This window comes from Rattus norvegicus, chromosome 17, assembly GCF_036323735.1.
Source record: "Rattus norvegicus strain BN/NHsdMcwi chromosome 17, GRCr8, whole genome shotgun sequence".
NCBI lineage: Eukaryota > Metazoa > Chordata > Mammalia > Rodentia > Muridae > Rattus > Rattus norvegicus.
The window spans coordinates 48583554-48597250 of NC_086035.1; the positions used below are offsets into that span (position 1 = coordinate 48583554).

Here is a 13697-nt window from a genome sequence, read left to right on the forward strand (position 1 = left end):
AACTCCTAAGGTATCCATGTCTGATTGGTGATAAGTGTTTAATGAGTATTTTTTAAGTGAATGAATACAGGTAATAAGCACATTACTTAAAAGAAGTGATAGTTTTTGTCAAGCCAAAAAAATGACTTGTTAAAACTATAAATGGCAGACTCTTGAAATTATACTGTTTTCCCTTTGGATAAATGAGTCATGTTCACATTTATCCTCCTATTATTACCACACCCTGACTTCTGGTACCCTCTGGCTCTCTGGGCTGTTGCCTGAGCTTGAAATGGCTGCCATTGCTCACCCTTCTCTTCTATTTACATAGAATGTTCTCAACATGGCAATATTCCCTATGATTATTGCCAATTGTAAATATTGGCATGTTGGGAGAGATGTTACATCTCATACACACTTTGAGTTCTCAGTCAACATCCATAATACATAGCAAACTGACTTATTGGACATGGCCTGTTTTCAAATTCAGAACACTGAAACTAGGATAATTCACAGAACCATGACTTCCCAATTAATTTTATCTATTATTTTTGTTACTATTAGTTTCTTGAATCAAACGTCAAGTAAACTGTTGTTTCTGAAGTCAGAAAAATTCACTGATGTGTTTGAATATTTTCTACAGAGTGGAAATTGTAGTCCCCAGTAGGGATATTCCCTCCTCAAAGTAGACCAGACCCTGTTGCAGTGGGTGAACCATGTCACTGGCAGGTTTTGTATGTGTCATAATTTCCATTTCAATATCTTGGAAGCAAGCTCCAGATCCACTTCTCTCCTTATACAGGTGAACTACAGCATGAGGGTGTGGACACAGTATGGGAGTGTGCCAACATACCCACTCGTGGAGTCCAGAAATCCAGTAACGCCAGAGAGTTGGGGCCAGTTGAGCTCATCAGTAAGTGCTGATGGCAAGTTGGAGAAGGATTTCTAAAGGAAAAAATAATAAAGCAGCAATTAGCCAATCGACACTTTATTTCTGCACTTAAAGAAGATGGTTCACCTGTGCCTGCCATCTGAGAGTCCACAATAGTCAGAATCACTAGCTGCCATTGGTCCTGTGGAGCAAGAGGAGCAGGTGGTGTCCCACACAACTGAGAGACATGCTTTGGGACAGGAAGCCTTCCAACAATTGACAGTTTAAAAAGTAATTGCCCTGAAAAATAATAGTAAAAGTCAATCAAGAATGTCCCTACTCAATAAGGTGATGCATCTGATCCTCGGAGTCTGAAGCACTTCTGAGAATCAGATTGTGGCTTCTTTCCTCATAAGATTCAATGTGGCCCACTGTGGGAATTGGAAACAAAATGTGCTGTCTTTTCCATCAGAGGGTTAAACAAGACAGAACTCTACTTTAAAAATTACAAAGAAACCACAGCAAATATTCAAATTCTTCCCTCATAGGCACATTTTGAAATCAAAATATGTGCTCAAGGCTGCATGCCATTCTTTTTGGCTGCACTCTTTTGAGTTAGCCAACCACATAAGAGTGTGAGGTCAAGTTCTGACCACTCAGAGTGAGGCCCAGGACTTCTCTGAATTAGGAATAAAAATTGCTGTTGGATGCACTTGCCTGCTTGATTTGGCATGGCTATATTTCTGCAGAACTAAAGCTTTTCTCTAGCCAAAATACTTTAGGTTTTGTAGTCATTTTCTAGTGACCCATGATTCATTTCTCTCACTATCATTTCTATAGATTTTCATACCTGCTGTCATGTGAATATGGTTTGTAACCTCTGAAACTCACATTTGAATCGAATCCCTAGGGTGAGGCATCTAGAAAACAAAACAGCCGGACAGACTATGGTGTATAGAGGTAAAATTTTCAGGAGGTAATTGGGGTCTGATAAGGCCTCTAGGGAGGAATGCTGTCAACTGTATAAGTAGGGGCACACACACGGTCATCATAGAGTCACACACACATATGCTCTCGATCATCATGTGATGTTTCACACCACCTCAGCACTGCCAGCATGGGCACATGTAGCCACTAGACCTTGAGCCTCCAGAGACAGAAACTAAAATCAACTTCTTTACAGTGTAGCTTGTCTGCAGAGCAGTTATTAGCAATAGAGAACCGACGTATGCCCCCTTGTGGCTATTGCAACATGTTGAGAGCATGTGGTCTGGAGTGTTGATACAGCAATGCTCATTTGAGTCACATTTCTACTGTTGGTGTGAACTTGAGGAAGAAAATGGCGTCCAGGTATGACTGCTTATTAGTCCTTTAAAAATGGCTTCTAGCATAAATCCTTCTAGGGACCTAATTTTTAGAAAATGCTTACCTAAACAGGTATTGGAAGCATACTATGTTGATTGTTTTACCAAAATTACCAAGTTACAAACAGGTGTTTAAGTACAGCCATGAGCCTGTCTTGTGTTGCATATTTCTTGTGTTGCATCCTGACATTTACCTCAAGGCATTTCCAGTGCAATGTGTAGAGATGGGGTTGGAGTGGGGGTGGGATGGGAGAGGAAGGGCATGGCCAAGAAAGGTTGGCTTCTTGACATACACCTGGCCTGATTGTGAGTTAACAGTTTTATAGGCACAGAAATGAATTCTTTGAGGCTTTGAGGCTATCTCAGAGAGCATGAAATCCCTAACTAAAACTTTGATGCCCTTTGGTGCTTTGCTGGCACACTTTCTTCTCTGAACTGTTGTATTACTGTGATTCAGCTACTCTACGTTATGGTTTTATTTCTTCTACCACCGTGGAACAAAACCTTCCTCTGCCTGTTGTGTTTTCCCACTATATCTTTTTGCTTACAATGTATGTTTGCTGTTGGATTTGAGAATATTCAATTCTGCTAGAATTGAATTGCATGAAAGGCAAATAGAATGCATAAAGCTCTTAAGCTGTATTAAGCAGAAATATGGGTAAGCAAATGGCTTGTGAGATATATGTAGAATTTATGAGCTGGTTACCCATAGGTTTGTTAAAAATTAAGAGCTATATATACTACTCTACTCCCTTACTCTCTCACCCATTTCTGTGCCCATAAAGTGGTGACTCCAACTTGGAAACTCCAATGGAACTAATGGAGCTGCTCTTTCTTCTAAAGGAAGAAATGAGATGAGAAGTTTGCTACCATAGGGAGACCTGTCTAGTACTCTGTCTTAAAATAACAGTGAAGGAGAAGGGCATTCGGAAAATGCCAGCAATGGAAGGGCTTTACTCTAGGAACCAGATCTGTCTTCCATGTCCGGTTCTACAAATGCAACACAACTCTATGATATGAATAGCATGATAGCATGAGGCATGGCTTCCATACTTCATGTGGGCACTATTCTGTCAAGTGATGGAGGAAGAGGACACATTGAGGGGAAGTGTGGGATGGATAGAGAAATGGCAGTTCATAGCGTTTTTTGGAGCTGGGATCTTCAAGGCCCCAACATTCCCTCCACTCATTTCTCTGAAGAACTGGGCCTCAACTACTTGCATAGTCTCTGAAATCTTTGCTCGTATGCAAGAAGCTCAATCTGCTCTGAGGTCGCTCAATTAGCATTAAGCTGTGATACACAGCAGCTGGTGCTGAATCTCAGCTGGAACCCCAGTGCTTTTGCTTTCTGTAGTCCAGACTAGATGCACCCATTTAACCTCGGTGATGTGAATTACTTCAAAATAATGCAGAGATATGTTTTCCTCATTGAATGTTTTAGATTTCACTCTTGGCAATTTGGCAAGGCCTGGGCGTTTCTCCAGAAGCTTGTCAGGAAGATGATAGCAGTTCCTCAGGTTCAGTATGTACTGATTAAGCAAAGGAATGGGGTAGCCAACTGAAGGACCAACACAGTGCAAAGCATGTGCTTAGGATGGGCTACCCCTTTTGAAGAAGATCATCCCAGACTTCAAAAGATGTAGTTTCTTGTTAGATAACAGAAACCATTTCAGTAGTTCAACAGCAGCCTCCACAGATTCCCCCTACCCCCTGCCTTCTTAAGTAAACTTGGTAGAAAAACATGAAAGCAAAAGCCATTAATAACAAATGTGTGAAAGTCCTTAACAAAAAGAGAACATTTAAATCATATTAAGCACTAAAAGTCACATTCATGCAACATTATACCCAAGGCATTTTCAGCAGGATAACCACAAATGAAGTTAACCACAAATGGATGGCATGCCTCATCAAATCCTGCTTATTTCTCATGAGCATTGATGCTCTCAAAAGTTTCCTAAATGTATCTTAAATCATATATGTGAAAAGACTATATTTACCAAGAAAAATTACAGTTTAAAGAACGCATGATGCTCAGTGAGAATCAGGCAAATTATTGCCCTGGTTGGAGTTTTCCTCTGTGTTTTCCAAAGACATGACTGAACTTATATATCATAATTGACATCCGTCTACTACTTTGTGTAGTAGTTTCATTTAACAATGTTTTGTGTGTGTTTTCACATATTGAGAAAAGCACTGTTTTATTTTTAATAATCATTAAAAATACAATAATTTGGATTCACGACTAGTTTTTAAAGAGTATTGAGCTCCTTTGAGCTCCTTTGAGCTTTGCCAAGTCCGAACAATGACATCAATCGCATGCTATCTGCTCTTTTAATCTTCCAATGTCAGAGGAAGCTTTCTAGTGGTATTTGGTTTGCTGACTGGTTTTCCGCATCCTGCAAGACCATAGGCAGCTTTCACAGTGTGTTCTGTTTCCTAACGTGCCTACTGGGTTAGACCAGATTATTTGAATACAGCAATATCAGATATGACTGTACTCTTTTCAAATAGTACATTATCATTTGAAGGGATATGCAGGTATCCATTATCAGAAAAGGATATAAAAGTATCAGTTAAATAGGTCATTTGTATTTACTTACCAGGAATGAAACTGTTAAAGAATACAAAGAGGGATTGTTTCTTTAGAAAAATATAAGTAGCTGTTGTGCTGGTGTTTTGATAACAGAACCTCAAGTCTGAATGAACAGAATCAAAACTGTTAAGACCATAGATCTGGGAGTTCCACTGGACTGCAGTTCCGTCATCATCCTGAAGTGGGTACATGTGAGATTATCATACTAAAGGCTTAGCAGTCATCAGACTACTTGTTCAAGTTCTCCATCCACGTAGCCACTGGACTGTCTTTTTCTTTCTTTCTTTTTTTCTTTCCTTCTTTCTTTCTTTTTTTCATCTTTATTAACTTGGGTATTTCTTATTTACATTTCGATTGTTATTCCCTTTCCTGGTTTCCGGGCCAACATCCCCCTAATCCCTTCGCCTCCCCTTATCTATGAGTGTTCCCCTTCCCATCCTCCCCACATTACCGCCTTCCTGCAACAATCACGTTCACTGGGGGTTCAGTCTTGGCAGGACCAAGGACTTCCCCTTCCACTGGTGCTCTTACTAGGCTATTCATTGCTACCTATGAGGTTGGAGCCCAGAGTCAGACCAGGCTTTGGGTAGTGGCTTAGTCCCTGGAAGCTCTCGTTGGTTGGCATTGTTGTTCATATGGGGTCTCAAAGCCCCTTCAAGCTCTTTCAGTCCTTTCTAAGATTCCTTCGACGGGGGTCCTGTTCTCAGTTCAGCAGTCTAATGATGGCATTCGCCTATGTATTTCCTGTGTTCTGGGTGTGTCTCTCAGGAGAGATCTAAATCCGGTTCCTGTCGGCCTGCACTTCTTTGCTTCATCCATCTTATCTAGATTGGTGGTTGTATAAGTATATGTATGGGTCACATGTGGAGCAGGCTCTGAATGGGTGTTCCTTCTGCCTCTGTTCTAAACTTTGCCTCCCTATTCCCTGACAAGGGTATTCTTGTTCCCATTTTAAAGCAGGAGTGAAGCATTCACATTTTGGTCATCCTTGATTTTCATGTGTTCTGTGCATCTAGGGTAATTCGAGCATTTGGGCTAATATCCACATATCAATGAGTGCATACCGTGTGGGTTTTTCTGTGATTGGGTTACCTCACTCAGGATGATATTTTCCAGTTCCATCCATATGCCTATGAATTTCATAAAGTCATTGTTTTTGATAGCTGAGTAATATTCCATTGTGTAGATGTACCATATTTTCTGTATCCATTCCTGTTGAAGGGCATCTGGGTTCTTTCCAGCTTCTGGCTATTATAAATAAGGCTGCTATGAACATAATGGAGCATGTGTCTTTGTTATATGTTGGGACATCTTTTGGGTATATGCCCAAGAGAGGTATAGCTGGATCCTCAGGTAGTTCAATGTCCAATTTTCTGAGGAAACTCCAGACTGACTTCCAGAATGGTTGTACCAGTCAGCAATCCCACCAACAATGGAGGAGTGTTCCTCTTTCTCCACATCCTCGCCAGCATTTGCTGTCACCTGAGTTTTTGATTTTAGCCATTCTCACTGGTGTGAGGTGAAATCTCAGGGTTGTTTTGATTTGCATTTCCCTTATGACTAAAGATGTTGAACATTTCTTTAGGTGTTTCTCAGCCATTTGGCATTGCTCAACTGTGAATTCTTTGTTTAGCTCTGAACTCCATTTTTTAATAGGGTTATTTGTCTCCCTGCAGTCCAACTTCTGTGTTCTTTGTATATTTTGGATATAAGCCTTCTATCAGTTGTAGGATTGGTAAAGATCTTTTCTCAATCTGTTGGTTGCCATTTTGTCCTAACAACAGTATCCTTTGCCTTACAGAAGCTTTGCAATTTTATGAGATCCAATTTGTCGATTCTTTTTTTTTTTTTTTTTTGGTTCTTTTTTTTGGAGCTGGGGACCGAACCCAGGGCCTTGCACTTCCTAGGCAAGCACTCTACCACTGAGCTAAATCCCCAACCCCCCAATTTGTCGATTCTTTATCTTAGAGCATAAGCCATTGGTGTTTTGTTCAGGAAGTTTTCTCCAGTGCCCATGTGTTCAACATGCTTCCCCACTTTCTCTTCTATTAGTTTGAGTGTATCTGGTTTGATATGTAGGTCCTTGATCCACTTGGACTTAAGCTTTGTACAGGGTGATAAGCATGGATCGATCTGCATTCTTCTACATGTTGCCCTCCAGTTGAACCAGCACCATTTGCTGAAAATGCTCTCTTTTTTCCATTGGATGGTTTTGGCTCCTTTGTCAAAAATCAAGTGAACATAGGTGTGTAGGTTCATTTCTGGGGTTTCAATTCTATTCCACTGGTCTATCTGTCTGTCTCTGTACCAATACCATGCAGTTTTTATCACTATTGCTCTGTAATACTGCTTCAGTTCAGGGATAGTGATTCCCCCTGAAGTCCTTTTATTGTTGAGGATAGTTTTAGCTATCCTGGGTTTTTTTGTTATTGCAGATGAATTTGCAAATTGTTCTGTCTAACTCTATGAAGAATTGGATTGGTATTTTGATGGGAATTGCATTAAATCTGTAGATCGCTTTTGGTAAAATGGCCATTTTTCCCATATTAATCCTGCCAATCCATGAGCATGGGAGATCTTTCCATCTTCTGAGATCTTCTTCAATTTCTTTCTTCAGAGGCTTCTTATCATACAGATCTTTCACTTGCACACCAAGCTATTGTATATTATTTGAGACTATTATGAAGGGTGTCGTTTCCCTAATTTCTTTCTCGGCTTGTTTCTCTTTTGTGTAGAGGAAGGCTATTGATGTATTTGAGTTAATTTTATACCCAGCCACATTGCTGAAGGTGTTTATCAGGTTTAATAGTTCTCTGGTGGAACTTTTGGGATCACTTAAATATACTATCATATCATCTGCAAATAGTGATATTCTGACTTCTTCTTTTCCAATCTATATCCCTTTGATCTCCTTTTTGTGTCTGATTGCTCTGGCTAGAACTTCAAGAACTATATTGAATAAGGAGGGAGAGAGTGGACAGCCTTTTCTAGTCCATGATTTTACTGGGATTGCTTCAAGTTTCTCTCCATTTAGTTTAATGTTAGCTACTGGTTTGCTGTATATGGCTTTTACTATGTTTAGGTATGGGCATTGAATTCCTATTCTTTTCAGGACTTTTATCATGAGGGGGTGTTGAATTTTGTCAAATGCTTTCTCAGCATCTAATGAAATGATCATGTGGTTTTTATATTTCAGTTTGCTTATATAGTGGATTACATTGTTGGTTTTCCATATATTAAACCATCCCTGCATGCCTGGGATGAAGCTTACTTGATCATGATAGATGATTGGTTTGATATGTTCTTGGATTTGATTTGCCAGAATTTTATTGAGTACTTTTGCGTTGATGTTCATAAGGGAAATAGGTCTGAAGTTTTCTTTCTTTGTTGGGTCTTTGTGTGGTTTAGGTATAAGAGTAAGTGGCTTCATAGAAGGAATTTGGTAGCGCTCCATCTGTTTCAATTTTGTGGAATAGTTTGGATAGTCTTTGTATGATGTCTTCTATGAAGGGCTGATAGAATTCTGCACTGAACCCATCTGGACCTGGGCTCTTTTTGGTTGGGAGACCTTTAATGATTGCTTCTATTTCTTTAGGAGTTTTGGGGTTGTTTAAATGGTTTCACTTTTCCTGATTTAACTTTGGTACCTGGTATCTGTCTAGGAAATTGTCCATTTCCTGAAGATTTTCAAGTTTTGTTGAATATAGGCTTTTGTAGTAGGATCTGATGAGTTTTTTAATTTCCTCTGATTCTGTTGTTATGTCTCCCTTTTCATTTCTGATTTTGTTAATTTGGACACACTCTCTGTGTCCTCTCGTTAGTCTGGCTAAGGGTTTATCTATCTTGTTGATTTTCTCAAAGAACCAACTTTTGGTTCTGTTGATTCTTTCTATGGTCCTTTTTGTTTCTACTTGGTTGATTTCAGCTCTGAGTTTGATTATTTCCTGCCTTCTACTCCTCCTGGCTATATTTGGTTCTTTTTGTTCTAGACCTTTTAGGTGTGCTGTCAAGCTGCTGATATATGCTCTCTCCTGTTTCTTTCTGCAGGCACTCAGAGCTTTGAGTTTTCCTCCTAGCACAGCTTTCATCGTGTCCCATAAGTTTGGGTATGTTGTACTTTCATTTTCCTTAAATTCTAAGAAGTCTTCAATTTCTTTCTTTATTTCTTCCTTGACCAGGTTATCATTAAGTAGAGCATTGTTCAACTTCCGTGTATATGTGGGCATTCTTCCCTTATTGTTGGTGTGATAGGAAGCATGGGATTTTTTCTATCTTTCTGTACCTGTTGAGGCCCGTTTTTTGACCAATTATATGGTAAATTTTGGAGAAAGTACCATGAGGAGCTGAGAAGAATGTATATCCTTTTGTTTTAGGATAGAATGTTCTATAAATATCTGTTAAGACCATTTGGTTCATAACTTCTTTTAGTCTGTCTATGTCTCTGCTTAATTCTTGTTTCCATGATCTGTCCATTGATGAGAGTGGGGTGTTGAAATCTCCTACTATTATTGTGTGAGGTGCAACGTGTGATTTGAGCTTTAGTAAGGATTCTTTTATGTATGTAGGTGTCCTTGTATTTGGAGCATAGGTATTAACATTGAGAGTTCATCTTGGTAGATTTTTTCTTTGATGAATATGACATGTCCTTCCTTATCTTTTTTGATGACTTTTAGTTGAAAATCTATTTTATTCGATATTAGAATGGCTACTCCAGCTTGCTTCTTCTGACCTTTTGCTTGGAAAGTTGTTTTCCATCCTTTCACTCTGGGGTAGTGTCTGTCCTTGTTGCTGAGGTGTGTTTCCTGTAGGCAGCAGAATCCAGGGTCCTTATTGCGTATCGAGTTTGTTAATCTATGTATTTCTATAGGGGATTTGAGTCCAGTGATGTTGAGAGATATTAAGGAATAGTGATTATTGCTTCCTGTTATATTCATATTTGGATATGAGATTATGTTTGTGTGCTTTTCTTCTCTTTGTTTTGTTGCCAAGACGATTAGTTTCTTGCTTTTTCTAGGGCGTAGCTTGCCTCCTTATGTTGGACTTTACCATTTATTATCCTTTGTAGCACTGGATTTGTAGAAGGATATTGTGTAAATTTGCTTTTGTCATGGAATATCTTGGTTTCTCCATCTATGTGAATTAAGAGTTTTGCAGGATACAGTAACCTGGGCTGGCATTTTTGTTCTCTTAGGGTCTGTATGACATCTGTCCAGGATCTTCTGGCTTTCATAGTCTCTGGTGAGAAGTCTGGTGTGATTCTGATAGGTCTGCCTTTGTATGTTACTTGACCTTTTTCCCCTTACTGCTTTTAATATTCTTTCTTTGTTTTGTGAATTTGGTGTTTTGACTATTACGTGACGGGAGGATTTTCTTTTCTGGTCCAATCTATTTGGAGTTCTGTAGGCTTCTTGTATGTTTATGGGCATCTCTTTCTTTAGGTTAGGTAAGTTTTTGCTTTTGTTGAAGATATTTACTGGTCCTTTGAGCTGGGAGTCTTCACTCTCTTCTCTACCTATTATCCTTAGGTTTCATCTTCTCATTGAGTCCTGGATTTCCTGTATGTTTTGGACCAGTAGGTTTTTCCGTTTTACATTATCTTTGACAGATGTGTGGATGATTTCTATGGAATTTTCTGCTCCTTAGATTCTCTCTTCTATCTCTTTTATTCTGTTGGTGATGCTTGTATCTGTGACTCCTTGTCTCTTCCTTTGGTTTTCTATATCCAGTGTTGTCACCCTTTGTGCTTTCTTTATTGCTTCTATTTCCATTTTCAATTCCTTCACCTGTTTGATCGTGTTTTCCTCGAATTCTTTCAGGGATTTTTGTGATTCCTCTCTATAGGTTTCTATTTGTTTATTTATGTTTTCCTGCGTTTCTCTAAGGGAGTTCTTTATGTCTTTCTTGAAGTCCTCCATCATCATGGTCAAATGTAATTTTAAATCTAGATCTTGCTTTTCTGATGTGTTTAGATATTCATTGTTTGCTTTGGTGGAAGAATTGGGCTCCGATGATGCCAGTAGTCTTGGTTTCTGTTGCTTGGGTTCCTGTGCTTGCCTTTAGCCATCAGGTTGTCTCTGGTGTTACCTTGTTCTGCTATTTCTGACAGTGGTTAGACTGTCCTATAGGCCTGTGTGTCAGGAGTGCTGTAGACCTGTTTTCCTGTTTTCTTTTGGCCAATTATGGGAACAAAGTGTTCTGCTTTCGGGCATGTAGTCTTTCCTGTCTCCTGGTCTTCAGCTGTTTCTGTGGGCTTGTGTACTGAGTCCACCAGGCAGGTGGCTTGGAGCAGAAAAATTGGTCTTACCTGTATTCCCACGGCTGAAGTTGCTCCTGGGGGGCTGCTTTCGAGCTCTCCATGAGGGCGGCAACCAGGAGGGCCTGCGCAGCCTTTTCCTGGGGGCCCCCTTAACCCGGGTCCCAGATGGTGTTAGGTGTTTTCCTCTTAAGTCAGAAATGTGGGCAGAGTATAGTCTCTTCTGGCTTCCTATGCGTGTCTGCCCCTCTGAAAGTTTAGCTCTCCCTCCCAAGGGATTTGGGTGCAGGGAGCTTTTGACTGGGTCCCTTCAGGTTCGGCTGGTTTCTGGATCACAGGGGACCTGCCGCTTGAATGCCCCTATCTTCTGGTTCCAAGAGGCCCTATACATTTTCCTCTTGGGCCAGGGATGTGGGCAGGGGTGGGCAGTATTGGTGGTCTCTCCCAATATGCAGTCTCACGAGTGCCCACCTGTCTGGGCAGTGAGGTCTCTCTTTTACGCGGTTTAGTAGTAGGGAACTGGAGTGTCTTTTCTTATACAAACCAAAGTATCTAACTTTTAGAGCCTCCTTTACTTTCTTGCAAACTTCCCTGCCCTGACCCTATTACTTTAGGCTTTGCTCCATTAACTCGTTCTGTAGTCAAATGGTACCCATGTTTTCTAAGTGATACTTGTATTTTCCAGACAAAGTAAGTAAAGTAACTATCAGAGAATTCACCTTACATGCCGGGCAACCAGACAGAAAATATGCACAAATTCTTTAACTCAATAATAGAAGAATTTTCTTCTCCTTTTTCCTCCCCCCATCCCTTTCCCTCTCCTAGAACATCTCATCTGGGTCTGCTGGATCATAGTTGTATTCCCAGGCAGAAGGATTAAGAGTGTGAGGCCAGTCTGGGCTTCATTGACCCTCCGTCTCACCACCACTACCACCACCACCACTACTACCACTACTACCACCACCACCACCACCACCACCACCACTACCACCACCACCACCACCACCACCACCACCACCACCACCACCACCACCACCACTATCACCATCACCACCACCAGAGCAAAAAGGAAAAGGAGGAGAACTTTGTGAGCAACACAACACCATGTTTCTGGTGCTCAATATTTCTTTCTGAAAAGGTGCCCAAATAGTAGTACATTGAGGTCCAATCACTAATGAATGAGAAGTGTGGGAAGGGTCCCTTTCCATCCTGGATTCTGTGGCTGCTGGTGTGGTCCTTGAAGGATTTCTATAGCTCTTTTTTTTTTGTCAAAAAAAATCCCTTATGGCAAGTGGTGTAGGTCCTGCAAGAGCTCAGCTGAACAAGACTTGGAGGCAATTTGGATGGTATGCCCAGGCAACAGAGCTGATAATTAATGGGGCTGGATAGAATTAGGAAGGGAAAGGTTTGGAGTTGATAGGATCTTTACTATATTCTGTCTTAGCATTCATTTGTGTATATGGCTCTTGCTCTTCCCCACAAGCTTCCAAATCCTATGAAATCAGAATCAGCTGAATTGGAGTGCTAGTTGTTGAAAACAAGATTTCTTGGTTGCCTTCAATGCTCTGCCAGTCTGAGTTTTGGTTTACAGAGCTCAATCAGCCCTCTCATCTCAATTTCTCTTCTATAGAGGCCACATTTAACATAGGAAGAGTGCAGAATGAGTATTTTGGGGAAAAACACCAAAACATTATGTGGCATCAAACAGACCCCACCTTCAGGTGCTCAGGATCTGTTCTGGCATCTGATGGGAGCAGGAAGCACTTTGAACAGTGTACATGTTATTGTGGAGGTGGTGATAGAGCATGGAGTTCTAGAAGAATAGAAAGATAATATATTACCTGATTCCTTTCTCTGTGATCTCAGGGTCCATTAAGTACCACAGTTGTGATAAAATAACATTTTGATGTTTAAATATCAACAAAGATGTTTAACTTTGTGTTTGCTTTATACACTCCCAGATACATGAGACTGAAAGAAGTTTCATGCTATAGAGTTAGAATACACTACACACACACACACACACACACACACACACACACACACACACTCACACACTCACACACAGAGAGAGATCTATCATCTATCATTCTATCTATCATTCTATCTATCATTCTATTATCCTTCTATCTATCTATCTATCTATCTATCTATCTATCTATCTATCATCTATCTATCTATCATACCAGAGTTGCCACTTTATGAAATTCATTGTATGAAGGATTCAAAGAATATCTCCTATCTTTTAAGAGATTCCTTTAACCTCTGTGCTACAATTGTATCACTAATAAAGCAAAATTTAATAATGGTATCTACTGGTTGGTTGAAATACTTAGAGAAGATATACATGCATGTAGTTTACTTTACAGCCATTCATTGAAAATTAGGGAAGTCCAGGACACTATGGCAGTCCTTGGAAAGCAAGCTTATGTCAAATGTGGGCATAGGAAGGAATCTTGGATGCATATATCTACTGTGAATGCTAACATTTAAGTGACTTTCTCAAAATTAATACATTAAACTCACACCTGATGCTGGGAGTGTTAAGAATTGGAGCCATTTGGGTATAAAATTAACTCAAATAAATCAGTTGCCTTCCTCTATACAAAAGAGAAACAAGCCGAGAAAGAAATTAGG

General features: G+C 40.1%; 1 protein-coding gene across 18 annotated transcripts in view; it reads right to left on the reverse strand.

Moving 5' to 3' along the window:
- Aoah (acyloxyacyl hydrolase) overlaps nt 1–13697 on the reverse strand; it is a 241350-nt gene that overhangs the window by 79742 nt on the left and 147911 nt on the right. For all 18 annotated transcript variants that reach the window (XR_005495324.2, XR_005495320.2, XR_005495322.2 and 15 more), the window contains one exon: nt 833–924. Coding sequence is in view for 12 of the 18 variants with exons in the window: in NM_001191940.2 (NP_001178869.1) it covers nt 833–924 (92 nt within the window). In the remaining 6 variants the exon portion in view is untranslated. The remainder of the gene's footprint in view (nt 1–832; nt 925–13697) is intronic.